This window comes from Papio anubis, chromosome 1 (genome assembly GCF_008728515.1).
Source record: "Papio anubis isolate 15944 chromosome 1, Panubis1.0, whole genome shotgun sequence".
Taxonomy (NCBI): Eukaryota; Metazoa; Chordata; class Mammalia; order Primates; family Cercopithecidae; genus Papio; species Papio anubis.
Window position 1 is genome coordinate 151,489,140 of NC_044976.1, and position 25,800 is coordinate 151,514,939.

The 25,800-nt window shown below is 41.2% G+C and overlaps 1 protein-coding gene across 5 annotated transcripts in view; it reads right to left on the bottom strand.

Moving 5' to 3' along the window:
- LOC101008901 (protein-cysteine N-palmitoyltransferase HHAT) overlaps positions 1-25,800 on the bottom strand; it is a 302,834-nt gene that overhangs the window by 196,296 nt on the left and 80,738 nt on the right. For all 5 annotated transcript variants that reach the window (XM_031660419.1, XM_031660391.1, XM_031660399.1 and 2 more), the window contains one exon: positions 12,922-13,093. In XM_031660419.1, the coding sequence (XP_031516279.1) occupies positions 12,922-13,093 (172 nt within the window). The remainder of the gene's footprint in view (positions 1-12,921; positions 13,094-25,800) is intronic.

Consider the following 25,800-nt stretch of genomic DNA (forward strand, 5'->3'; position numbering starts at 1 on the left):
ACAGTGAGTAGCAACGGAGCCCTGACAGACAAGCAGCCACCACTGTTTTTTTCCATCCCCGCCAGGAGAGGATTGAACACCTTCCATGGAGTATGTGAATTTCTCTCCTTTGATTAACCACATCAATCCCATGAGAAACAACCTCTATTTATATTCTCTATTTCTGTTAACTTTGCAGCGATCCCTTTTTGGAATAATAACGTAAGGTGTATGATTTCCCTTTGCTGCCTTATGCAAAATCTTGCATCAATCACTCATCTGGATATCTGGCTGCTCACACTAACACCAATCTGATGTCATTTGCCAGGCAGAGTCCCTGTGAAATTTTACTTCACCTGAAGCTGCACGTGAAGTACTCATTAAGCACCTGTGCTGTCAGTGCTGCAGGAGATAGACCCCAGAGGCAGTGGTATAGGCACTTCTCTAAAGCAGCTCTCACTCAGCTTGGGGTGTTCGGAGGGGGTCATTCCTGGACAGGGTAGAATGTTACCCAGTCCTGAGATCTTTAGAGATGAAGGATATATTGTATGTCTTCTTCCATGTAAGACAAGGAGGCATCTTTTACTCTGTCTGTGCTGCTGCCTCACACTTAACTACAACTTTTAGATGGAAAAAAGGGCCATCATGGAAGGAGAGCCCTACCATTGAGAGGTTAAAAGTGATAGAATAAAAAAATTACTGTATCTCTGTATTAGTTCAGAAGGAAATCAGAGGCTGCAACCAGGGCCCAAAGCCCATATGCCTTCTGCAAACCTTATAACCCCCTTATGCTTATTTTATCTTTCTGAACATCATCTCAAGAAGGATTAGCCCCCAAACCTTGAAGCTGAAGATGCCCACATGCTAGAAAGAAAGGGGGTGTTTGCCATGCTATACTCCAACCATGGCAGCCTGGAGAGACGGAGACCCTGAGGAGTGGCCTGGAGATGGCAGGTCCACCAGAAGGAAAAAAGATGCAGTCAGGACCCACTGGGCTATGTGACAGCAAGGCCATCTGAGACTACGTGGCAGGGAAACAGAACATACTAGGCATCATCATTTAACACAACCAAAGCAGCATATTGGCTTCTGCCTCTATTTTTTCACCTTTGATTTATTCTGTAACCTTGGTTTTCAGTCTCCCAAAATGAACAATGTCAACCATAACCAAAGTCAACCATGACCTCCCGTTTGCCAAAAGAAAGACTCTCTTAAATCCCCTCTTACTCAGCCTCTTTTCAACCTCTGATAAATTGAGCTTTCTTCTTGCAACCTTCACAAAACCATTGGCTTCCTCCCTTGTTTATTAAAATTCCTTCTCATTCGTTTTTGACTCCTCTTTTTCAGCTCACCTCTTAAATTTTAGCATTCCCTAAAGTTCTATACTTGGCCCTCCTTTATTCTCATTCTACACATTTTTCAAGGAAGTTCTTTCACTCTTGTGGCCTCAGTTATCACATGTGTGCAACAGTTCCCACGTACCTGTCTCCGTTGTCAATCCCACTCCTGAGCTCCAGTCGCATCTAACTATATAGTTGTCCTCTGTATCCCTGGGGAATTGGTTCCCAGAACCCCTACAGATACCAAAATCCATGGATGCTCACTTTTCAGTGACACTTTTGAGAATGAAAGGAACTATTACAATGATGTCAGGACAACAGATATAAAATAGGACTGCAAAATGGGATATTTGGTCACTCTGCAAATCATAAGCCTCAAATTAATTGTTTTAAGAGTGGAATAAAACAATTATAAAATTTAAATCTTCTATTTTCTTGGCTGCCTATTATACTACTTTTCAAATTTTCCAATTTGAAACACTACACTGCAACTTTGTATTCAGAAGTATTTGCCCTAATACAAAGTACTGGCTGCCTCTCAAACAACTCTCTTCCCCCAGTCCTTGCCATTGGAAAGGGAATTTCATTCCAGTGTCCAACCTCTTCCCCATAGTAACCTGAAAGAAATTCCTGGTTACAACTAATCATGGGATGATTATAATATGGGCATATGACCCAGAGGATGCAGTTACAGCTACAAGGTGCATAAAGGGGGAAGCTGCTGGAGATGTTTCTTGGGAGATTTCTTCCCTCTTAAAAAGAGGTATAGGGGAATTTCCATTTCTGGCAATATAACAGACTGTCCCATCTTGAAAATCATGCCAATGGAGAACACCTAAGAAATGTTAAATGAAATATGTAAAAGCATCATTTTAAAATATATGCTTGAGTTATTTGGAAAAGTCCTTGGAGACCAAACATATACATATAAAGCAAGAGCTGAAAAATGGGTGAGCGGTGGTGCTTGTCTTTACCCTGGTAAAACCTGCCAGGCTGCAAGGACCTAGGCTTTGTTTTCCACAAGCCACGTGTGGGGACAGGCGGCGGTCCTGGGAGCCCATACACATAGGAGATCAGGGTGAGAGCCCACACAAATTCAGATTTCCAAAGCTCAAAATTCCCATTGCCGGTGTGTCCCCTCAGAATCCCAAGCCAGAAATGTAAGTGGCACCACGTTGGTAATAACTCCAAGCACCTGGCAGAAATAAACCGAAATATTCTCTGGATGAATGTATTCCAAACACAGACACCAAAGAATTCCCAAGGACAAAGCAGCAATTAACATGGGCTCACAATCAAACATCCCAAAATATGGGTGAGAACTGACAGAAGTAAAATGGATAATCAGACTAACAAAGATTGCAGATGTAGAATTACGAGCTATAGAATATAAGATAAACATATTTATCATGTTTGAAAACATAAGTAAACTTGAAAGAATATGCAAGGAAAATAAACTATAAGACCTCACAGATACAAAAAGGCATCAAAAAGAACTTATAAAAATAAAAAATAGGACTGATAAAAAGACATTCAAATTTAGAAGAATTTAACCAAATATCAAATCAGCAATATGAACACACATTAAAAAGCATTATTTCAAATGGCTTTTGAATACAGAGCACTCAGTATCTACCTCGACTCTAAGAGAAAAAAAGAACTGAAATGATTCTTAAATGTCATTCAGTGATTTTTAGTCAAAATGTTGAGTATTATAATTTTGAAACTACTCATAGTGTCACCACAAATAATATGCTCATGTAGTTAGAAACTATGATCTTCATTAATAAAGAAAAAAGGCACAAGTATAAAATCAAAGTTGCTAAGAAAACACATAGTAATGTTAAATCTGAATTTAAAATCTCAGTATGAACTCACATTTTACAAAACTCATGTTTTTGTAAAAACATATTCCCCAGTCTACTCACTGGAAATTTTCAGGCCTCCAAACAATAGCACCCCTGTAGTAATGGACAGACTCGGATCTCGGCTCCCAAATATAATTCCCCAACTAAAAGGAACGAAGGCTCCTTTGAAGATTTGGCTGATTCCAATACAGGGCTAAGGAAAATATAAGATGAGCACTGGAGTATCTTTCAGTTCCAGAAACTAAGGAAACTTTCAGAGTCAAATAAAGGCTCGTCAAGAGAACACAGAAGCCAGCCTGACCAAATTTGGGACAATTTTAGCATCCAAAAGGAAAATTACTACATTGAATTGTAAAATATAAAATTATTTGACACTACTATTGAAGGAGAATATTTCACTGAACTTCTTATTCTATAAAATGAAGTTTAAAGAGGAACGATTACACATTTGCCCTGGCTTTTTATGAGAAACTGTAGTCAGCTCCAGTTTATGATGGAAAAGTCTTCTTTACAGAAGAATGCCAGCTATCAAATGCAGGTATAATGATAGATTTGGAAAATCAGCATTTCAAACTCCTACTCAAAAAACTGATTCAGGCAAGTTTCATCAAAAAATGTTAAAACTATTCACTAACACTATTTTCCAGGTTATTGGGGAACAAGATACTCAGATAGCACTGAATTAACATCCCACATATTGCTTGCTAATTGCAAAGGGATAAATGTACCTTCAGAAGAGAGAGATGGGGCGCCACCACCATATGCAGGTGATTTAACTTTGTGATGCAAACAGAGGGGGCCACCTGACATTATATGCACCCCACAGATACAACACGAAACACAGGGCATTCTATATTAAGTTATTTTTGCAAAAAAATTGTTTTATTAAATCAAGACTCTAGATGATCTACATCTAAGTTTCAATTTACAGAAACAGACAGGATAGAAGAACAAATTTAAGAACAAGGCAATTTAAAAAAATCAAATCCAGCGTGTGGGACATTTTAAAAGACAATAGGTCTGGACTCCTCAAAAAGTCTTATCATTTTAAAACATGGTTGAACTATTCTAGATTGAAGTAGACTAATAGACATGAAACCAAATGATGCATTTGGCTGATTCTGGGTTGACAAAAATAACTTTAAAATATATTTGGAGACAACTAGGAAAATGTGAAGATAGACTAGATATTAGGTATTAGAAAAGTACTATTTTCAAGTGTGATATGTAATTGTAGTTAGGTAGGAGAATGTTACTTGGGGGCAAAAATTAACAATTGTTGGATCTACACGGTGGATCCATTGTGTTTGTTACATAATTCCTTCAAACATTCTAGATATTTAAAATTTCTCATAAGAATTGGGGAAAGTTTAAGTATGCCATATCACCTATGATTTCATAGGTGATATGATAGGTATTGTAGCTAAAAATAATTAACCACTTTAATCTATGAAGGTTTTTCTTTTGGCGGGGGGCGCGGAGTGGAGGACAGAGTCTCACTCTGTTGCCCAGGCTGCTGGAGTGCAGTGGTGCGATCATAGCTCACCGCAGCCTTGACCTCCTGGGCTCAAGTGATTCTCCCATCTCAGCCTGAGTAGCTGGCACTACAAAATCATATAATTACATGGAAATTGAATGACCTGCTCCTGAATTACTTTTGGGCAAATGATGAAATTAAGGCAAAATGAGCAAGTTCTTTCAAACTAACCAGAATAAAAATACAACATACCAGAGTCTCTGGGACACAGCTAAGGCAACGTTAAGAGGGAAAGTTATAGCACTAAATGACTACAACAAAAAGTTAGAAAGATCTCAAGTTAATAACCTAACATCAAAACTAAAAGAACTAAAGAACCAAGAACAAACCAAACCCAAAGCTAGCAGAAGACGAGAAATAACCAAAATCAGAGCTGCACTAAAGGGATTAGAGACTTGAAAGGTCAGTGAATCCAGGAATTGGTTTTTTTAAAAAAATTAATAAATAGACCACTAGCTAGACTAATAAAGAAAAGAGAGAAGATTCAAATGAACACAATAAGAAACAAGGGGGATATTACCACTGACCCCACAGAAGTACAAACAACCATCAGAGAATATTATGAATATGTCAAACTAGAAAATCTAGAAGAAAGTTATCATTTCCAGGACACATACACCCTCCCAAGACAGAACCAGGAAAAGAACTGAATTCCTGAACAGACCAATAAGAAGCTCTGAAATTGAAGCAGTAATAAATAGCTTACCAACCAAAAAAGCCCAGGACCAGATGGCTTCACAGCTAAATTCTACCAGATGTACAAAAAAGAGCTGGTACCATTCCTACTGAAACTATTCCAAAAAATTGAGGAGGAGAGATTCCTACCTAACTCATTCTATGAGGCCAGCATCATCCTGATACCAAAACCTGGCAGAGATACAAAAAAAGAAAACTTCAGGCCAATGTCCTTGCAAACATCAATGCAAAAATCCTCAACAAAACACTGGCAAACCGAATCCACCACTGCACTAAAAAGCTTATCCACCACAATCAAGTAGGCTTTATCCCTGGGACACAAGGTTGACTCAACATATGTAAATCAATAAATGTAATTTATTACAAAAACAGAACTAAAGAAAAAAACCACGATTATCTCGATAGATGCAGAAAAAGCTTTCAATAAAATACAACATCCATTCATGGTTAAACACTCTCAATAAACTAGGTATTAAAGGAAGTAAAACTACCCCTGTTTGTAGATGACATGATCCATGTTGAGAAAATGCCATCATCTCAGCCCAAAAGCTTCACAAGCTGATAACTTCAGCAGAGCCGCAGGATACAGAATCAATGTGCAAAAATCACTAGCATACGTATACACCAACAACAGTCAAGCTGAGAGCCAAATCAGCAACAAACTACCATTTACAACTGCCACAAAAATAATAAAATACCTAGCAATGCAGCTAACTAGGGAAGTGAAAGATAGCTACAAGGATAACTACAACCCACCGCTCAAAGAAACCAGAGATGATACAAAACAAATGGGAAAACATTCCATGTTCATGGATGGGAAGAATCAATATTGTGAAAATGGCCATACTGCTCAAAGCAATTTACAGATTCAATGCTATTCTTATTAAACTACCATTGACATTCTTCACCAAGCTAGAAAAAACTATTTTAAAATTCATATGGAACCAAAGAAGAGCCCATATATCCAAGGCAATCTTAAGCAAACAGAACAAAGCTGGAGGTATCATGCTACTTGACTTCAAACTACACTAAAGGGCTATAGTAACCAAAACAGCATGATACTGATACAAAAACCAACACATAGACTGATGAAACAGAACAGAGAATCCAGAAATAAGGCCACACACATACAACTATATGAACTTCAACAAATCTGGCGAAAACAAGCAATGGGGAAATAATTCCCTATTCAATAAATGGTGCTGGGATAACTGGCTAGCCATATGCAGAAGACTAAAACTGGACCCCTTCCTTATAGTACATACAAAAATTAACCCAAGATAGATTAAAGACAGAAATGTAAAACCCAAAACTATAAAAACCCTGGAAGACAATCTAGGCAATACCATTTGGGACACAAGCATGGGCAAAGACTTCATGACGAAGATGCCAAAAGCAATTGCAACAAAAGCAAAATTGACAAATGGGATCTAATTAAAGAGCTTCTGCACAGCAAAACAAACTATCAACAGAGTAAACAGACAATCTACAAAATGGGAGAAAATTTTTGCAAACTAGGCATCTGACAAAGGTCTAATATCTAGCATCTCAAAGAACTTAAGCAAATTTACAAGAAAAAAATAAACAATTTCATTAAGTAATAGGCAAAGGACATAAAGTCTTTTCAAAAGAAGACATACATGTGGCCAACAATCATGTGAAAAAAAAGCTCAACATCACTGATCATTAGAGAAATGCAAATCAAAACCACGATGAGATCCCATCTCATGCCAGTCAGAATGGCTGTTACTAAAAAGTCCAAAAATAACAGATGCTGGCCAGATTGTGGAGAAACAGGAACACTTATACACTGTTGGTAAGAGTGTAAATTAGTTCAACCATTATAGAAGACAGTGTGGCAATTCCTGAAAGACCTAAAGACAGAAATACCATTTGACCCAGCAATCCCATTACTGGGTATATACTGAGAGGAATATAAATAGTGTTATTATAAAGACACACTCATGTGTATGTTCATTGCAACACTATTCACAACAGCAAAAACATGGAATCAACCTAAATGCCCATCAACAATGCCCAGCCTGGATAAAGAAAATGTGGTACATATACACCATGGAATACTATGCAGCCATAAAATAGAACAATATAATGTCCTTTGCAGGGACATGGTTGGAGCTGGAGGCATAGAAGAGAACAACATGCACTGGGGCCTATCATGGGGTGGACGGTGGGAGGAGGGAGAAGATCAGGAAAAATAACTAATGGGTACTCAGCTTAATAGCTGGGTGATGAAATATCTGTACAAAAAAAAAATAAACCATGGCACAAATTTCCTATGTAATAAACCTGCACATGTACCCCTGAACTTAGAGTTAAAAAAAAGAAAGAAAGAAAGAAAGAAAAACCTAAAGACTCTACCAAAAAAACTATTTGAATTGATAAACAAATTCAGTAAAGCTGCAGGGTACAATTAGACAAAAATCAGTATCATTTCTACACACAAACAGTGAACTAAAGAAATCAAGAAGGCAATTCCACTTCCAATAGCTACAAAAAAGTAAAATAACTAGGAGTAAATTTAACTAAGGCGGTGAAAACCTTCACAAGGAAAACTGCAAAACACTGATGAAAGAAATACAAACATTGAAGAGGATACAAACAAATGGAAAAACATCCCATGCTCATGGATTGAAAGAATATTGTTAAAATGACAATATTACTCAAAGCAATTTATAGATTTAATACAATTCCTATCAAAATACCAGTAACATTCTTCACAAAAATAGAGAAAAAAAAAAAACCCTAAAATTTGTGTGGAACCACAAAAGATCCTGAGTAGCCAAAGCAATTCTGAGCAAAAAGAACAAAGCTGGAGTCAGAACACTGCCAGACCTCAAAATATACTACAAAACTGTAGTAACCAAAACAACATGGTACTTGCATAGAAACAGGCACATAGATGAATATAAAAGAATAGAGAACCCAGAAATTAATCCACTATCTAAGCCAACTGATTTTTGACAAAGCTGCCAAAAACACTCATTAAGGAAAGGACAGTCTGTTCAACAAATGGTACTGAGAAAACTGGATACCCAAATGCAGAAGAATTGAACCAGACCCCCACCTCTCACCCTCAAAATGTAATACCAGGCCAATGTGGTAAAACCCCATCTCTACCAAAAATATAAAAATTAACCAGGTGTGGTGGCAGGCACCCGTAGTTCCAGCTACTGAGGAGGCTGAGGCAAGAGAATCACTTGAAACCAAGAGGCGGAGGTTGCAGTAAGCCGAGGTCACACCACTGCACTCCAGCCTGGGCGACGGGACGAGACTCTGTCTCAAAAAAAAAAAAAAAGAAACAGAAAATGTGGTATTTTTACACCATGGAATACCATGCCACCATAAAAAAGAATGAAATTTTATCATTTGAGGCAACAAAGATGGAACTGGGGGACATTCTGTTAAGTGAAATAAGCTAGAAACAAAAAGTTAACACCACATGTTCTCACTCATAAGTGGAAGCTAATAAATGTTCATACAGAAGTGAAAAAACCAAAGAGAAAATACTAGAAGCTGGAAAGGGAGGGATAGGGAGAGATTTGTTAAAAGATACAAAACTACAGTAGGTAGAAGGAATAAGTTGTAGTGTTCTATAGCACTGTAGGATGACTAGCGTTAATTATATATTACACAGTTTCAAATAGCTAGAAGGAAAATACTGAATGTTCCCAACACAAAGAAATGATAAATGCTTGTGATGATGGATATGCTAATTACCCTGATCTGATCACCATACATTGTATGTACCAAAACATCACCATGTACTCCATGAGTATGTACAGTTATTATTTGTCAATTTAAAAAAAAATTATTTTGGATGGTTTATATTTTATCAGTCTATGATGCAAATGTCCATAATAAAAGATTTTTTTAACTTTAAAAGTTTTAGAAGAAAATAGAGAATTACCTAATTATTTTTATTTATATTTTTGAAATAATTATTTTTGAAAGACCCAAAAAAGTAAAAATGATAAATAAAAATGTCTAAATGCAACTGCATTAAAATAAAGCCTGTTCATCAAAAGACAACATACAAACATTAGAAGTCAAACCACAAACCAAAAGATGTCAATATTTGCAACTACACATACGACTTTTTTCAAATAATATAGAATAAATTTTATGAATCCATAAGAAAAAGACAGAAATCCCATTAGAAAAATGGGCAAAAGTTATCAACAGTTATTCATTAGAAATGATATACCAGGCCAGGCACAGGGGCTCATAGATGTAAGCTCAGGAATTTGGGAGGCTGAGGTGGGTGGATCACTTGAGGTCAGGAGATCAAGACCAGCCTGGCCAACATGGTGAAACCCTGTCTGTACTAAAAATACAAAAATTAGCTGAGTATGGTGGTGCACGCCTGTAATCTCAGCTACTTGGAAGGCTGAGGTATAAGAATTGCTTCAACTCAAGAGGTGGAAGTTGCAGTGAGTTGAGATCACCCATACTCCAGCCTGGGTGACAGAGTGGGACCGTCTCAAAAATAAATAAGAAATAATATAATAAAATCCTTTAAGCCTATGAAAAGATGCTCAAATTTATTAGTAACCAAGGAAAGGCAAATTAAAACCATGAGATAAAATTCACAACCACCAGATTTTCAAAATTAAAAGATATGTGAATTAATTTCCGGGTTCTCTATTCTTTTATATTGATCTACATGCCTGTTTTTATGCCAGTACCATGATGTTTTGGTTACTACAGCTTTGTAGTATATTTTGAGGTGTGGCAGTGTTCTGACTCCAGCTTTGTTTTTTTTTTTTTTGCTCAGAATTGCTTTGGCTATTCCGGTTCTTTTCTGGTTCCACACAAATTTTAGTTTTTTTTTTTTTTTCTGTGAAGAATGTCACTGATAGGGATTGTATTAAATCTATAAATTGCTTTGAGTAGTATCAAGTGTTGGTGAGAATTTCAAGCAAGGGAAACCCTCATACACTGCCAAGAAGAGCATAAATTGGTTTAGCCAATTTAAAAAATAATTTATGTTATAAATCTGAACATATATACTACCCATGATACTTATTTCCAGATATAGATATATAGACATAGATATATTCGAGCAATGTTTGACAAACTCTGGATAGTGACTCATCCAATTCAGGGATTTTAAAATAGAATATTTTAAAATAGAATAATATGGAACAGAAAATATCAGCCAGTATACATTGCAGGTGGTTCAAGGTAAAGTATGACTTTGTGAGAGTTTACACACAGACACAGACATGCATACACTCGTGCACACACCTGTAATACAAAATGTATTTCTTACTGTGGATAATGTGCCAAAGAGTTTGAAAGTTATAGCCCTACCGGGAAACCCTTACACGTGAGCTCCAAGAGACACAGAAATGGCATTATATGGAACAGCAAAACCCTGTAAAAAAACTCAAATGTCCTTCTATGTGTAGAATGGACAAATAACTTCTTCTTTATGGATACACTGGAATGCTATACAGCAGTGAAAATAAGTGGTACCTAGTTACATGTTAACATGAATATTTCTCAAAAACATGTTAAACAAGAAAATCAAGTCATAGAACATACATACCAAGTATGAATCTATTCATATGAAGAGGTGTTAACACATGCAATTTTAACTGTGGTAAAAGTATGACGAAAAAAAAGAAAAGGATAAATACAATATTCAGGTTACCTTTTCAGAAAGGGTGACAGAGGCTGATGGGATTAGGAGCACAAACTAAGGGCTTCTAAGATTCTGGTTAGTTTAAGCTGAATGGTAGACATACAAAAGGTGTGTTGGTGCCATCAGAGTCACATAATTTACTACCCCTAGTGCTGAACTTAGGTATCATTGTTATATGGAATAACTTTTCCTTATTGTTTAAGCGCCATTTTGAATTGTGTCTTCCATTACTTGTAGTTTAAAAACTCTCACGCTGAAACAGTCCCTTAGTTTGTATCCCGTACAACTGGGATCTGACTTAGTATAAGCTATCATTTAATCATATTGTTTGTCTAATTGTATCATTAAAACCTTACAATATTAAGCAACCCCAAACTATAAAAAATTTTGTTTTGAAGAAAGAGACTATCATTAAAATAGCTTAGCATTTTTTCCATCTTAAAGGTTTCTTCCTTGGAAACATCCTGATTAAGTACGTGTGATACCAAGAACAATCAAGATTTGTTTAGGAAGATCTATGAAATGTTAAACAGATAAGGAGGGAGTCGGGCTTGTACTCTTGCCCTCAGCAGGAAACAGCTTAATCTGCCTGAGGATCACACAGTTATTGGAGCTACAGGCTGGAGGTCAGAGCACAGGCAGAAGTCAGTCACTGCGGGAGTCCTCAAAAAAAGAGAGAACAAGGAAGTGAAGAGATTTTATTCAGAAACGGGCGTGGGCTCTGCTGTTTTGGCCAGAGGAATAAAGAACAGTGGTTTCTCCACAGACAAATCCTATACTGGAGACTAGCCCTGCGGAGGAAATAAGACTTCCATGCCACCTCCCTGGCAGACACACAGGAAAGGGTAGATAAGAAAAGGGGATCTACAGAGGGAAATACACACACACCCTTTATTCTATCCCCCAGACACTTTACAAGGTATACCCTCAATGTGCGGCACTTTCTAATATCCTCCTATTATTCCACAAAGCTAAGTCTCCCTGTTTTACAGATGAGGGTGCTGGAGCTCAGAGGTTAAGTAAACTGCCAAGGTTACCCATCAGTCATTGGTGAAGCTGAAACTCAAACCTACAACTGTGTGAACCTCAAACTCATTATTTTTTGAGACAGAGTCACGCTTTGTCACCTAGGCTGGAGTGTGGTGGCATGACCTTGGCTTACTGCAAACTCCACCTCCCAGATTCAAGTGATTCTCCTGCCTCAGTTTCTCGAGTAGCTGGGATTACAGGTGTCTCTCACCACACCTGGCTAATTTTTGTACTTTTAGTAGAGACATGATTTCACCATCTTGGCCAGACTGGTCTCAAACTCCCGACCTCAAGTGATCTGCCCGCTTCAGCCTCCCAAAGTGCTTGGATTACAGGCATGAGCCACCACAACCAGCCTCGTATTCTTTTATACCCTATGCACAAAGAACAAGGAAGACTGTGGAACAACTCAATCTTGGATCATTCCCTCTTAGAATGAAATCAAAGCTGCCCCCAGCAACTCCTGCTTTCTACGGCTAAACGCAATGCTGGCTATCTGTGAAGATGTGGACCCAGCTAAGCTCAGTAGGATCCCATTACAGAGGAGAATGCCACCATTCTTGGTTCCCAGATTATAAGCACAGCTCTCACTTCCGTCAATCACGTCAACCACATCAACCACTTCTCACGTGCATAATCTTGGTCACAAGAGGAATAGGTTAAATAATAATAATAAAGAAGGTTTGCTCTAGGCAGCTGCTCACCCCCTCACCCCGACTCCAGCTCCTCACCCCCACTCCAGCTCCACTCTGATGCTAACTGACTATTGGGGCTCATCCCACTGTTAGTGATTCCCACAATTACCTAACGTCCAACCAGAGACAGCCTCCAGGAGGGGGATGCTGCTGTAGATGGCATGCACGTACATCAGGTGAGCCATCAGCTCAGCCAGCCACCACCAGCAAAGAAGGCGGCCCAGCCCCAGGGCCAGGACACACAGGTTGGCCTTCAGGGATTCATGCTCCTGCTGCTGCATCTAAAGTGGAAACAAAAGAGGCCATTAGATGGTGACTGATTTCTAAAACAGTCCCCTCGATAAGATTTTTCATAAACTTCCCACAAACATTATTGCTATGCCGGCTGACAGAGGGTTGGTTTGGCTTGTCTTGGGAACACTCAACATTCTTGGGTGGAAGAATCATATCTGAGCTTGAACACTGTCTCAAAATAAGAATGGGGGATGGGGGTCAACAAGCTAGCCTAGTGCCAAGAACCGAAGCCACGCTCTGCACTGATTCCTCCACTCCAGCATCAGCCCTGGGAAAACCCAAGTGGAAGGGCAGCACACGGTGTATTTTCCCCACTGGGAATTTGGAGTTTCTTTAGGCTACAGGCGCCACCCTGCCTGAATTCTTCCATCACCTACTCATGTCTGAGGCTGGTAAAAGCAGGGCCCAGTCAAAAAGAGATACAGGACTGGTAGAAGAGACAGAGAAAAAGACAGGGGCTGAGAGCAAGGGAAAATGATGTGTGGGAGTGTCATTTCACCCTAAGTTGTTTTTGAAACATGGCAGACAATATGTGGAACAAGTCTCTTGCCTAGTAGGCAGCAGAGCATAACAGTTAAGAATACAGACTTTAGAAAACATAAAATAAGGTGGGTCACGGTGGCTCACACCTGTAATCCCAGGATTTTGGGAGGCCCAGGTGGGCAGATCACCTGAGGTCAGGAGTTCAAGACCAGCCTGGCCACTATGGTGAAACCCCATCTCTACTAAAAATACAAAAATTAGCCAGGCGTGGTGTGGCACATGCCTGTAATCCCAGCTACTCAGGAGGCTGAGGCAGGAGAATTGCTTGAACCCGGGAGACAGAGGTTGCAGTGAGCCAAGATCACACCACTGCACTCTAGCCTGGGCGACACAGCGAGACTCCGTCTAAAAAACAAAACAAAGAAAAAGTAAAATAAATCACTTTGGGTAGTTTTGTCATCAAAACAATATTGAGTCTTTCACTCCATAAACTCGGGCTGTTTTTCCATTTATCAGGTCTTCTTTAAATTTCTTTCAGCAATGTGTGTAGTGTCCAGTGTACAAGTCTTGTACCTCTTTGATTAAAGTTATTCCTGAATATTTTGTTCTTTTTGATGTTATTAGAAAAGGAATTTTCTTCTTTAAAAAATGGACTTTAGAGTCAGAGGATCAAGATCAGATTCTACCACAGACTACGCAGCCGTGTGATCCTGAGCAAGTTACTTAACCTTTCAGAGTCTGGGTTTCCTCAAACATAAAGTAAAAAAACATTGTTGTGATGATTAAATATGATGAAGTATGTGAAGTACTAGGTACAGTGACTGGCATACAAGAAGCCCTGGCTACTTGGTAGTTAGTATCTATCATTAACCACTTCAATGTGTGTCTTCCCATCCTTCCCATGTGATGTCCCAGACAACCAGCTACAGGGCAGCATTAGGAGACAGCTCAGAGCCAAACACCAAAGGCAAGAGAGGGATGTTTTGATTATTCACAGATACAGATAGAAGCTACTGAGGGCATACTCAATACATGTGGACAACACAGATGAAAAATTTTAAAGCCTGGTTCTGTGGTCTCACCTCACTGCCTGTTGTTTAGAGATGCACAATAACTTAAAACACATAGATTCTAGAATTCATAAACATGCCGGAAAATGTGAAGTGAATTCCATTTCATTCAGCCTTATACCACTAAACAAATATAAATACAGAAAAACTAGAGAGAGCAGTAAGTTTTATGGATCTCACAATGACAAGATTTTATTAGACTGAAAGCTCCCTTGAAATGCAGAGGACAGACTAATGCTAAATGTCGAAGCTGCATCTGCACACATTAGCCGGTGGAGGAAATGAGCTTGCTTTAGCATTTGACTACCAGGGCTCATGACACAAAGGCCCATTCTGTGAGGTAGCTCCTTAGCTTCTCTCTCCTCTACCATCAGGGTGCAGTGGGTCCCACTGCAGCCAGGAGAGTGGCAGGCACTGCCCCCAGTGGGGAAGAGAGAGTTACACAGCAGGGGATTTATTTTTATTCCATTTTCTAACACTTCCAGTGTTAGAAACTTCCAGTCTCTCAAACTGTCCTCCCGCAACAAGAAGCCAGGCTAAGAAATTTTGGTCGGCTCATTGGCATTACAATCTTCTGCACAAACAGCTTTCTCCCTTTTGCCATCTGCTTGGTTAACTATGCCCAGGAAAGCTTGTTGGTTTAACTTTTAAAATGTAAATTAGGCTGGGTATGGTGGTGGCTCACATCTATAATCCCAGTACTTTGGGAGGCGGAGGCAGGTGGATCACCTGAGGTCAGGAGTTCGAGACCAGCCTGGCTGACATGGTGAAACCCCATCTCTATTAAAAATACAAAAATTAGCTGAATGTGGTGGCACACACCTGTAATCCCAGCTATCCAAGAGGCTGAGGCAGGAGAATCATTTTAACCCAGGAGGCAGAGATTGCAATGAGCCTAGATTATACCACTGCACTCCACCCTGGGTGACAGAGAGAGACTCTGTCTCAGAAAAAAAAAAAAAAGGAAAAAATTGGCAAAACTAACAGGAATTTCCCTTTTGCCTTTTGTTTCCCTCGGTTCACTTCAGGAAGATATTTTATGCAGTCATACCAATCTGCATTGTTAAGAAACAACAGTAACTGCTTTGGAGAATTCATCTGGTTAGTATTGACAGGAAGCAGAACCTGAGTTCTCCAAGAGGGAAGACTGGGTATCCTTGGGTATTTGCAGACTGGTATTGATCAGACCTAACTGCAATTAAAGATGCACTAGTGACCCCAGGCAGACCCCTTTCTGGGCATAAACTGAGGATGGTTTTCACTTGAATCCTTACCCCAAGCATGCATGCTCTGAGAGACCATACAAAGTCTATGGCAGCAGATCTGTTACAAGCCAGTCAATCACTAAATCCTCAGTGTGGAAACATCGACCTGCCAGATCATTCACGTTTGTGTTAATAAACAAGAAGTTAAAAGGAAATAACCCAAATGTCCAACACTAGGGTGTTGGTTAAGTGCATGTGTGTACCTCAATATTACATAGTCACGAAAACTATTTTTATTCAATGTGCATAAAATAATCCAAGGCAGGAAAGATATACACCAAATGTCAACAGTGGTCATCTTTGGATGGTGAGAGTTATTTTTTGACAATTAATTTTTTTTTTTTTAAGACACAGTTTCACTCTGTCACCCAGGCTGGAGTGCAGTGGCACAATCTCAGCTCACCCCAACCTCTGCCTCTCAGGTTCAAGTGATTCCTGTGCCTTAGCCTCCCAAGTAGCTGGGATTACAGGCACGTACCACCACCACACCTGGCTATTTTTTGTATTTGTAGTAGAGACAGGGTTTCTCCAAATTGGCCAGGCTGGTCTCAAACTCCTGACCTCCAGCGATCCACCCACCTTGGCCTCCCAAAGCGCTGGGATTACAAGTGTGAGCTACCGCACCCGGCCAAATTGGTTCTTTTTTAAATCAGAGAAAAAGTAATGTGACCTTACAATATTGTGAATATTTGGACCCTCTCTGTTAGTGAGGCCAATGTCCTCAAGACCCCTCTATTTCTTCATCCTGTTTCTCCAAATGCCTGGCATCGGAACTTCTGCCAGGAAGCCCAGCATCCTCTATGAGTGAGGAGTATTCTCCAGGTGTTTTATGCTAGACTAATTTTTATTTCTCCTTTCCTTCTCCCTTCACTCTTAGGTTTTTTTGTTTTTTTGTTTTTTGTAGCTATGTACTGAGTTCTTTGTTCATTCTCAACCCTTTTCCAGCTCTCCAAAGCAAATTCATTTTGACCTAATAACCACTAGCAAAAGAAGAAATGATTACAAACACACTGCTCTGGTCTGCATGTTTGTGTCCCCCTAAAATTCATATGTTGAAATCCTAACCCCCAAGGAGATGGTACTAGGATGTGGGGCCTTTGAGAAGTGATTAGGTCATGAGAGTAAAGCCTTCATGATTAGGATTAGTGCTCTCATCAAGGAAACCTCAGAGAGTTAGCTAGTTCCTTCTACCATGTGAAGACAGTGAGAAGGTGCCAATCTATGAACAAGGAAGCAGGCCCTCACCAGACACGGAATCTGCCAGCTCATTGATCATGGAATTGCCAGCCTCTAGAACTGTAAGCAATACATTTATGTTGTTTATAAGCCAACCAGTTTATAGTATTTTGTTACAGCAGCCCAAATGGACTATGGCCGAAAATCAGTACCAAGAGTGGGAGTGCTGCTTTAACAAACACCCAAAAATATGTAATTAGTTTGGAAGGGGTAATGGATAGAGGCTGGAAGAGTTTGGAGGTGCATGCTTTAAGAAGTCTACATTGCTGTAAATGGATCTTTAAGAGAAATTTTGGCAAGGGCTCAGAAGGAAAGGAGAAGAGCTGTAGAGAAAGCCTCAATATTCTTAGAGAAGAGCTAAGCAGTAGTGAACAGAATGTTGGTGGAAATATGCATGGTAAAGGCCATCTGATGATTTCTTAGACAAGAGAAATATGGTATTGAAAACTGAAAGAAAAGCAATCCTGTTATGAACCAGCAAAGAAGTTGGCTGAATTGTGTTCATATCCTAGTGTTTTGTGGAAGGCAGAATTTGTGAGTAATGAAATGGGATATTTAGCTAAAGCCATTTCTAAGCAAAGTGTTGAAGGTGCAGCCTGGCTCCTCTTGACTGTTTATAGTAAAACAGTAGAAGAGAAAAGTGATTTAAAGACAAAATTTTTAATCAAAAGGGAAGCAGAACTTAAAGATCTGGAAAACTCTCAGCTTTTCCATACTATAAAGAATGAGAAAGCCTCTTCAGGAGAGAACATTGAGAATGTGGCCAAACAACCACCTGATAAGGTTAGTCAGCTGTTTAAACAGAAGCCAGGACCTCCTGTCCAAGACAATGGAAGAGTGATTCCAAAGGGAATTCAGTCATGAAAACTATTTTTGTTCAATGTGCATAAAATAATGAAAGGCTGGAAAGATATACACCAAATGCCAACAATGGTAATCTTTGGATGGCGAGATTTTAGTTATGTTTTACAATTAAAATTGGTTCTTTTCAGTCAGAGAAAAAGTAATGTAACATTATAATATTGTGAATATTTTGACCCACTGTGCTGCCACCATCATCACAGGCCAGAGTGCAAAGGCCTGGGGGACAGAGCAATTGCAGATGCAAAGGAGGGGATGTCACTGCCCAGTCCTGCCTCACACTGTGGGCTCTGCTCTCCACTCCCCATCACCAAACTCCTTGGCTGCCCCAAGAGTGGCTTCTGTGGGCCCCAGTGCAGTGTAGTTGGCACTGCAACCAGCGAAGCTGTAAGGGGGTGTGGCTGCCTCCACCTAGATTTCTAACAATGCCTACAGAGCCATGGGGCCCAGACAAATAACTGCACAAAGGCAGGGTCCAGCAGAACCATGCAGGTGGCACTGCTCTCATGACCCCAGACCAGTAGAGCCACCAGCTCAAGATTCTGGCCTGGGCGATTGGCAGGAGGCACAAAGCCGCCATGAAGGCAGAGCCACAACCCCCCTCCCTGCCACCATGTGTCCAGAAGGCACCCCAGTGTGTCTGGAAGGTGAAACCTCCACCCTCGTGGGCCTGGAGGGCAGAGTAATGAGCCAAAAATGATGATTCCTGAGCCTTAAGGTTTTGGACTTCCTCGGGAGCTTTTACTCCTTTCTTCTTTCTGATTTCTACCTTTTGGAATTGGAGTGTCCATCCTATGCCTGTCTCACCATTGTATTTGGGTGCACAGAGCTTGATTTCACAGGCTCATAGCTGAAGGGGAATTTGCATTAGGATGAATCATACCTTGAGTATTACACACATCTGACTTAGATGATATTTAAAGGAGACTTCGGATTTCAGACACTTGAGCTGGTGCTGGAACAAGTTAATACTATTGGGGCTATCAGGATGGAATGAGTATATTTTGCATGTAAGGAGGATATTAATTTTCAGGTGGCAGGGGCAGAATGTTATAAATTGAATGTTTACATCCCTCCAAAAATTCCTATGTTGAAATCCTAACACCCAAGGTAATGGTACTAGGAGATGGGGTCTTTAGGAAGTAATTAGGTCATGAGGGCATTCTTCATGGTTGGGAATAGTGCCCTTACAAAAGAGATGCTGAAGAGTTAGACCCCTTCCACCACAAAAGCACACAGTGACAGATACCAGCCTGTGAACCAGGAAGCAGGCCCTTACCAGACATCAAATCTGCCAGTGTCTTGATCTTGGACTTCCCAGCCTCTAGAACTGTCAGAAATAAATGTTTGATGCTTAGAAGCCATCCAGTTTATGATATTTTGTTATAGCAGTCTGAATGGACTAAGACATATACTATCCATTAGTCTGTAGAGGCTAGAGGAGTTCACACCAAGGTTAAGACATGTAGAGGCAGCAAAATCACTGTAGACCAATGGACAGGTCTTTCCTGGCACCCAGACTCTTTTCTTTATGACACAGGCTGTCACTCTATTGCCTAAGCTGGAATACAATGGTGTGACCCTACCTCATGGTAGCCTTGATCTCCTGGGCTCAAGCGATCCTCCTGCCTCAGCCTCCCCAGTAGCTGGGACTACAGGCATGTACCACCATGCCCGGCTGATTTTTTTATTTTTTGTAGAGCTGAGTTTCACCATGTTGCCCAGGCTGGTCTCAAACTCCTGGCCTCAAGTGATCCTCCTACCTCAGCCTCCCAAAGCACTGGGATTACAGGTATAAATCAGTGTGCCCAACCTGCCCAAACTCTTGGAGAGAAGCAAGTCTTCTAGCCGAACGCGATAATGGCCTCAAAAGCAGTGTTGACAGCAGATAATCTTCACCCACAGCCATATTTCTACAGTTTCTAAATAAGCAACTGTGCATATGGCCCACAGGCTGTTCAGCATAACCTACCCCAAGCTCAGGTCCCCTGAAGGCCAGGACTGCACCTCAGGCTTCCAAGCAGTGTTGGGTATGGAGCCCCATCCCAAGGAGTGGAGAGATAGCAGCTGGACTGGAAGGGAGCCAATAGGCCAGAACCAACAGCCCCCATGACAATCAAGAAAATACCACTAACACCCAATCACCTCTCAGTTCCAGGCAATCACTTTTCAAGGTCAATTCAAAGGCTTCCTTTCCCTCCTCAAACTACATAGTTTCTAAAATGACACAAATATCTTAATTAAGAAAAATCATGAGGTACATTTTGTCAGATGTTGCCTTCCTAATAATGACTTCCCTAGTTTCCACAAGCTAAAACTTCCCTACCAGGTTTAATAAGGCATAATTACATGTCACTACAGGACCAAAAGGGCTAGACTTTTCTCTGCAACACTCCCTTTCTGGTGCTAACTGCCTCCTTGCTCTGAGCAACAGAAATGTTTATTAATTGCACAAATAAGCCAGGCATGGTGGCTCATGCCTGTAATCGCAGCACTTTGGGAGGCCAAGGCAGGCGGATCACTTGAGGTCAGGAGTTCAAGACCAGCCTGGCCAACATGGTCAAACCCTGTCTCTACTAAAAATACAAAAATTAGCCATGTGTGGTAGCATGTGCCTGCAATCCCAGCTACTCAGGAGGCTGAGGCAGGAGAATCGCTTGAACCTGGGAGGTGGAGGTTGCAGTGAGCTGAGATTGAGTCACTGCACTCTAGCCTGAGCGACAGAGCGAGACTCCATCTAAATTTAAAAAAAAAAATCGTACAAATAAACATAGCAAAAGAAAAACAATCCAACTTTCTATTTGCTTTCACCTGAAAAAAAAATAAAAAAATAAAAAAAGGTTTTTCATGATTCTTTAGAGTCATATCATTATTACAGTCCATTTACATGTGCAATCTAATTGACTGTCTTTTGTTTAAAAAATCCGGCCAGGCATGGTGGCTCATGCCTGTAATCCCAGCACTTTGGGAGGCCAAGGAGGGCGATCACAAGGTCAGAAGATCGAGACCATCCTGGCTAACACAGTGAAACCTCGTCTCTACTAAAAAATTTTAAAAAATTAGCCGGGCCTGGTGGCAGGCACCTATAGTCCCAGCTACTCGAGAGACTGAGGCAGGAGAATGGCGTAAACCCAGGAGTTGGAGGTTGCAGTGAGCTGAGGTTGCGGCACTGCACTCCATCCTGGTCCACACAGCGAGACTCCGTCTCAAAAAAAAAAAAAAAAAAGTCCAAAATTTGTCCCTTTTCGACCCAGCAGGAAGAACAGACAGCCCATATACAGCCCATCTAATGTGCAGGGCAGCTCTCTTGCCTGCATGCAAAGTACTTCATTTGAGACATTTCAAACCTAGGGGACTGCCAACCTTAAGACCACTGGAAACTGCTACCATGGAAATTGCGAAGTTCAAGCATCACTAAAAAATACACATTAACTCATCTGCAAAGTGCATTTCAAAATGCATTATATTTTAAAACCTCATTTCATGCAAATTGCATAAAAAGGAATAGCGATGTCTTTCTCTCTCTTCCAAATATATTCTGATGATTAAAGATGACAGTTCTCAAAGCTGAAAGGTTCTTTTTCTTCACACACGAATAATACATATGTTTGTGAGCACAAAACAAAAGCCCTCCCCAGAGCCAGATATTCAACGGGGCCACCTGGGCCACTAACTTATTGGCTTCTCTTTGCTTGGGTCTAGGAGGCCTTGTGGCAGTTGTTTTAGTCCTTTATACTGGTCACAGACCATACCCCTACTCCTAACAAATCACTCCCTAATCAGACCCACATTACTCCTGCCCCCCCCTAGCCATCCAGACCAAGGCCAGTGACGTCCAGTGAGCTCTCCTGGAACAGCAAGTGGGGCCTCCAGGTGTTGCTGCTGCCAAGACTGGTACTTGGTCCAGCCAGCTTGAGCCTCCAGACCTGCATGTCCACCAGGCGACACTCCATCCCCCTCTAACTCCTCTCACACACCAAGTCAGCACAATAAGGCCCATGTCTTGATTCCCTTCACCCTATCTGCATTGCAATAGCCTCTCTTTGTCTCTGTTTCCCTGTCCATAAAGTGGTCATGACAGTATCTCTCTCATAGGTTGTGAGGAATAAACAAGCTAGAATGGCCAGGCACAATGGTGTGTGCCTGTAACCCCAGCACTTTGGGAGGCCGAAGCAAGAGGATCACTTGAGGCCAGGAGTTTGAGACCAGCCTGGGCAACATAGCAAGACCTCATCTCTAGAAAAGTATTTTTTTTAAATTAGCCAAGTGTGGTGATGCATACCTATAGTCCCAGCTACTCAGGAGGCTGAGGTGGGAGGATCACTTGAGCTCGGGAGGCCAAAGCTACAGTGAGCTATGATTGCACCATTGCACTCCAACCTGGGTGTCAGAGTGAGACCATCTCAAAAATTTGAAGTTAGAATTGTATAAAGCCTGGCTCAGACTAAATGATCAGCTAGTATATTTTATTACAATTCGCATGATTCCAGGAGCCCATGCCAAATACTAAACAAAGCTTCTGGGACATTGACTGCCTTGCACAGCTCTTGCCAGTCCCAGCAACTCTGGGACTGCCCCCATGCCTGTTCCCGCAGCAATTGCCTGGGTCTCTCTTCAAATAGATGGAACCAGCACACTGGCCTCTTCTGAGCCCAAGCATGGCCATGGCCCAGTGTCCCCTGCTGCTGTGCCTGCCTACCAGACTGGATACCCAGGGTCTCCCTTCTGACCTAAACTACCCTACCACATGCTTTCTGGCCAATAATCACAATAATAAAAGTAAGAGACCGAGCATGGTGGCTCACACCTGTAACACCAGCACTTTAGGAGGCCGAGACAGGCAGATCACCTAAAGTCAGGAGCTCGAGACCAGCCTGGCCAACATGGTGAAACCGTCTCTACTAAAAATACAAAAATGAGCTGGGTGTGTTGGTGCACACCTATAATTCCAGCTACCTGGGAGGCTGAGGCATGAGAATCACTTGATACCAGGAGCTGGAGGTTGCGAAAAGCTGAAGTTGTGCCACTGCACTCCAGCCTGAGTAACTGAGCCAGACTCTGTCTCAAATAATAAGAGTAAGAATTAACACTTTATAGTATTAACCTGTCAAACCACATTACCTATACACAATTATTTAATCCTCACAGCAATCTTGAGGGAGGCACTATTATTCTTCCCATTTCACTGATAAGAAGACTGAGGCATAAATAAGGTAAATAACTCAGCAAGCACTCTCAAGCCAAAGCAGAGCAGGGATTCGAACCCTGGAGGGTGGGCTCCAGGACCTTTGCTCTTAACCTCCATGCCAAATTCCCTATTTGACCACTAGCTTCTCTAAGGTGGGACAGCACAGTGCCCAGCAAGGAAGAGTCCCTGGCCTGCCACACTAAGGCTGCTCCTCTCCCCAGTGCCTACACCACACCAGTCAACCTCTTCAAGACGTACCGGCCCCAGGCTCCAGGCTAAGCAAGTAAACACCATGTCCTTCCCTTCCCTAAGTCCCTCAGGATCCCTGCCTCACCGCTGACTTGGTATCCGAGTGCCACAGAAACATGAGAGAAAATCAAATCGGGCCCATGTTCCTAAAACTCTAAATGCCACCAGAAATAGCCTTCAAGTTAAGGAGCTGAGGCAAATTTTTACCTGTTCGTGACTAATTATGCGAATTTCATACGCTTTACATTGCAGAAGACACCTCTTCTATACCTCCCTCATTTTGTGTATGTAAATTGGGTGGAAGATACGTTCTCCAGGGGTATGCCTAAAACTAACATTGTCATTTGATCGTTAGGAGTTTGCAGATACTGGGTGAAGATTTCCCGCTGGGGTTGGTTTCCACGATGGGGCACTGCTGCCCCCTGGTGGTGCAGCGTCATTCTCCTGCTCTACGTCATTTTTAGGCATTGACCTGCCAGTCTAAGAACCATGCATTTCAATATTTCCAATCCTTATAGCTGAAGGCATTTCATGCATGCATTCATTCAAGCATTCATTCAGAGCAAATCTAACTTACAAGTTCTTCCAACTAGCTTTCTTTCCCCACCTCCCAGCCTTTTCCTTCTTGGTTTCTCTGAAAGAACCCTTTCACTACAAGATAAACTTTTTGGTTTAATCCCCTCCCGCTTTAGAGCCCCCTTCTCCATAGAAGGGAAGTTTCCCACAGCCACTTTCAGCAAGTGCGGAAACCTCCTGGCTTTTTAAATTTGCCCTATATCTTACTGAACATTTATCCTTTTCTAGAATGACTGTTCTATGAATACTCCCCAAAACATAGAGGTTTTAATTTGCCCTTTCGAGTTCCCTGCTGTCAGCAATTGCTATTGTTTTGGAACAGATTAAAAAAAAGAGGAGGGGGGGAAGGAAAAGACATGGATAAAACCCAGAGTGTCTATACCCGGCCCCTATAGGAAGCAATCTGCCCCTTCACTTCCCCAGACTGAGACTCAAGAGAATGAAAGCCCTTGGCTAAGGATTTAGGTGGGAAATAATCTTAAAGCATGCCTCTGTGTGACACAGGACCCTACTAGAGGCCTCTAATATTCTTACTAGACCCTAAAAGGCACAATTGGAAAAGGGGGCCGGGCGTGGTGGCTCAAGCCTGTAATCCTAGCACTTTGGGAGGCTGAGGGCAGACTGCCTGACCTCAGGAGTTAGAGGCAAGCCTGGGAAACATAGCAAAACCCGGTCTCTACTAAAAATACAAAAAATTAGCTGGACTTGCTGGCGCATGCCTGTAATCCAACTACTCAGGAGGCTGAGACACGGGAATCACTTGAACCCAGGAGGTAGAGGTTGCAGTAAGCTGAGATTGCACCACTGCACTCCAGCCTGGGTGACAGAGTAAGACTCTGTCTCAAAAAAAGAAGAAAAAGGAGATGAGAAATAACAGGAACAGATATTTTGCATAATAATAAAGTGCAGAGCATACAGGGCAAAGCTTATATATAAGAGGAAGTTGGGAAAATAATCTGTTTCCTCCTAATGGATTTAGTTTATGTTTCTCTGAAAATTACCAGCCATCCTCAGGAAAGGGGTGTCTGTGTGTGGATGTTTGGTCCAAAAGTTATTGGCTGGCAAACTGGGAATAATTCAAATACTCACAAAGGTAAGGAGATTGTAAAAGAGAGGAACTCACCCTATGCTGTGCCCGCCCTACCTTTACTCCCACCCTCCTCCTGAAGAGCCTGTTAAACCACCTTCCTGGGTTCTAACCCTACAGGTTCTGATTCAGGAGGTTGGAGAGGACCTGAGAATTTGTATTTCTAACAAGTTCTCTGGTGATACTGATGCTGCTGGTCCGGGAACTACACTTTGCAAATCATTGAGTTAGAAGATCAGCTGCCATCATTAAACCATCTCTTTTACACAATAATTTCAAACACAATTTCAAACGCAGATTTTAAATTCCTTCTTGACAAAAGAACAATCCCAAACCGAGGTATGAGAAACCACAGACTAAACATAACTGTCTAGAATATCGATTTCACTTACAGATTTCTAGAGATATAAAAAGTTACATACTTTCACTGGAAATTTTAGAACATTATGTTATTGTTATAATGCAAAAATATATTCTTTAATACAATGCATAATTCAATGGAACTTTGAGAACAAAATATGATTTCTAAGAACCCTCTCTTCTTTTTCAGGGAGCATCTTTCATGTTGCTGCCCAGAAATGTGCAACACTGCTGCTTGCCCTGCACTTCCAGGTGTGTGCATATGTGTGGGTGTGTGTTGTGCGTGTGCATGCATGTGTGTGTATGCACGCACATGTTA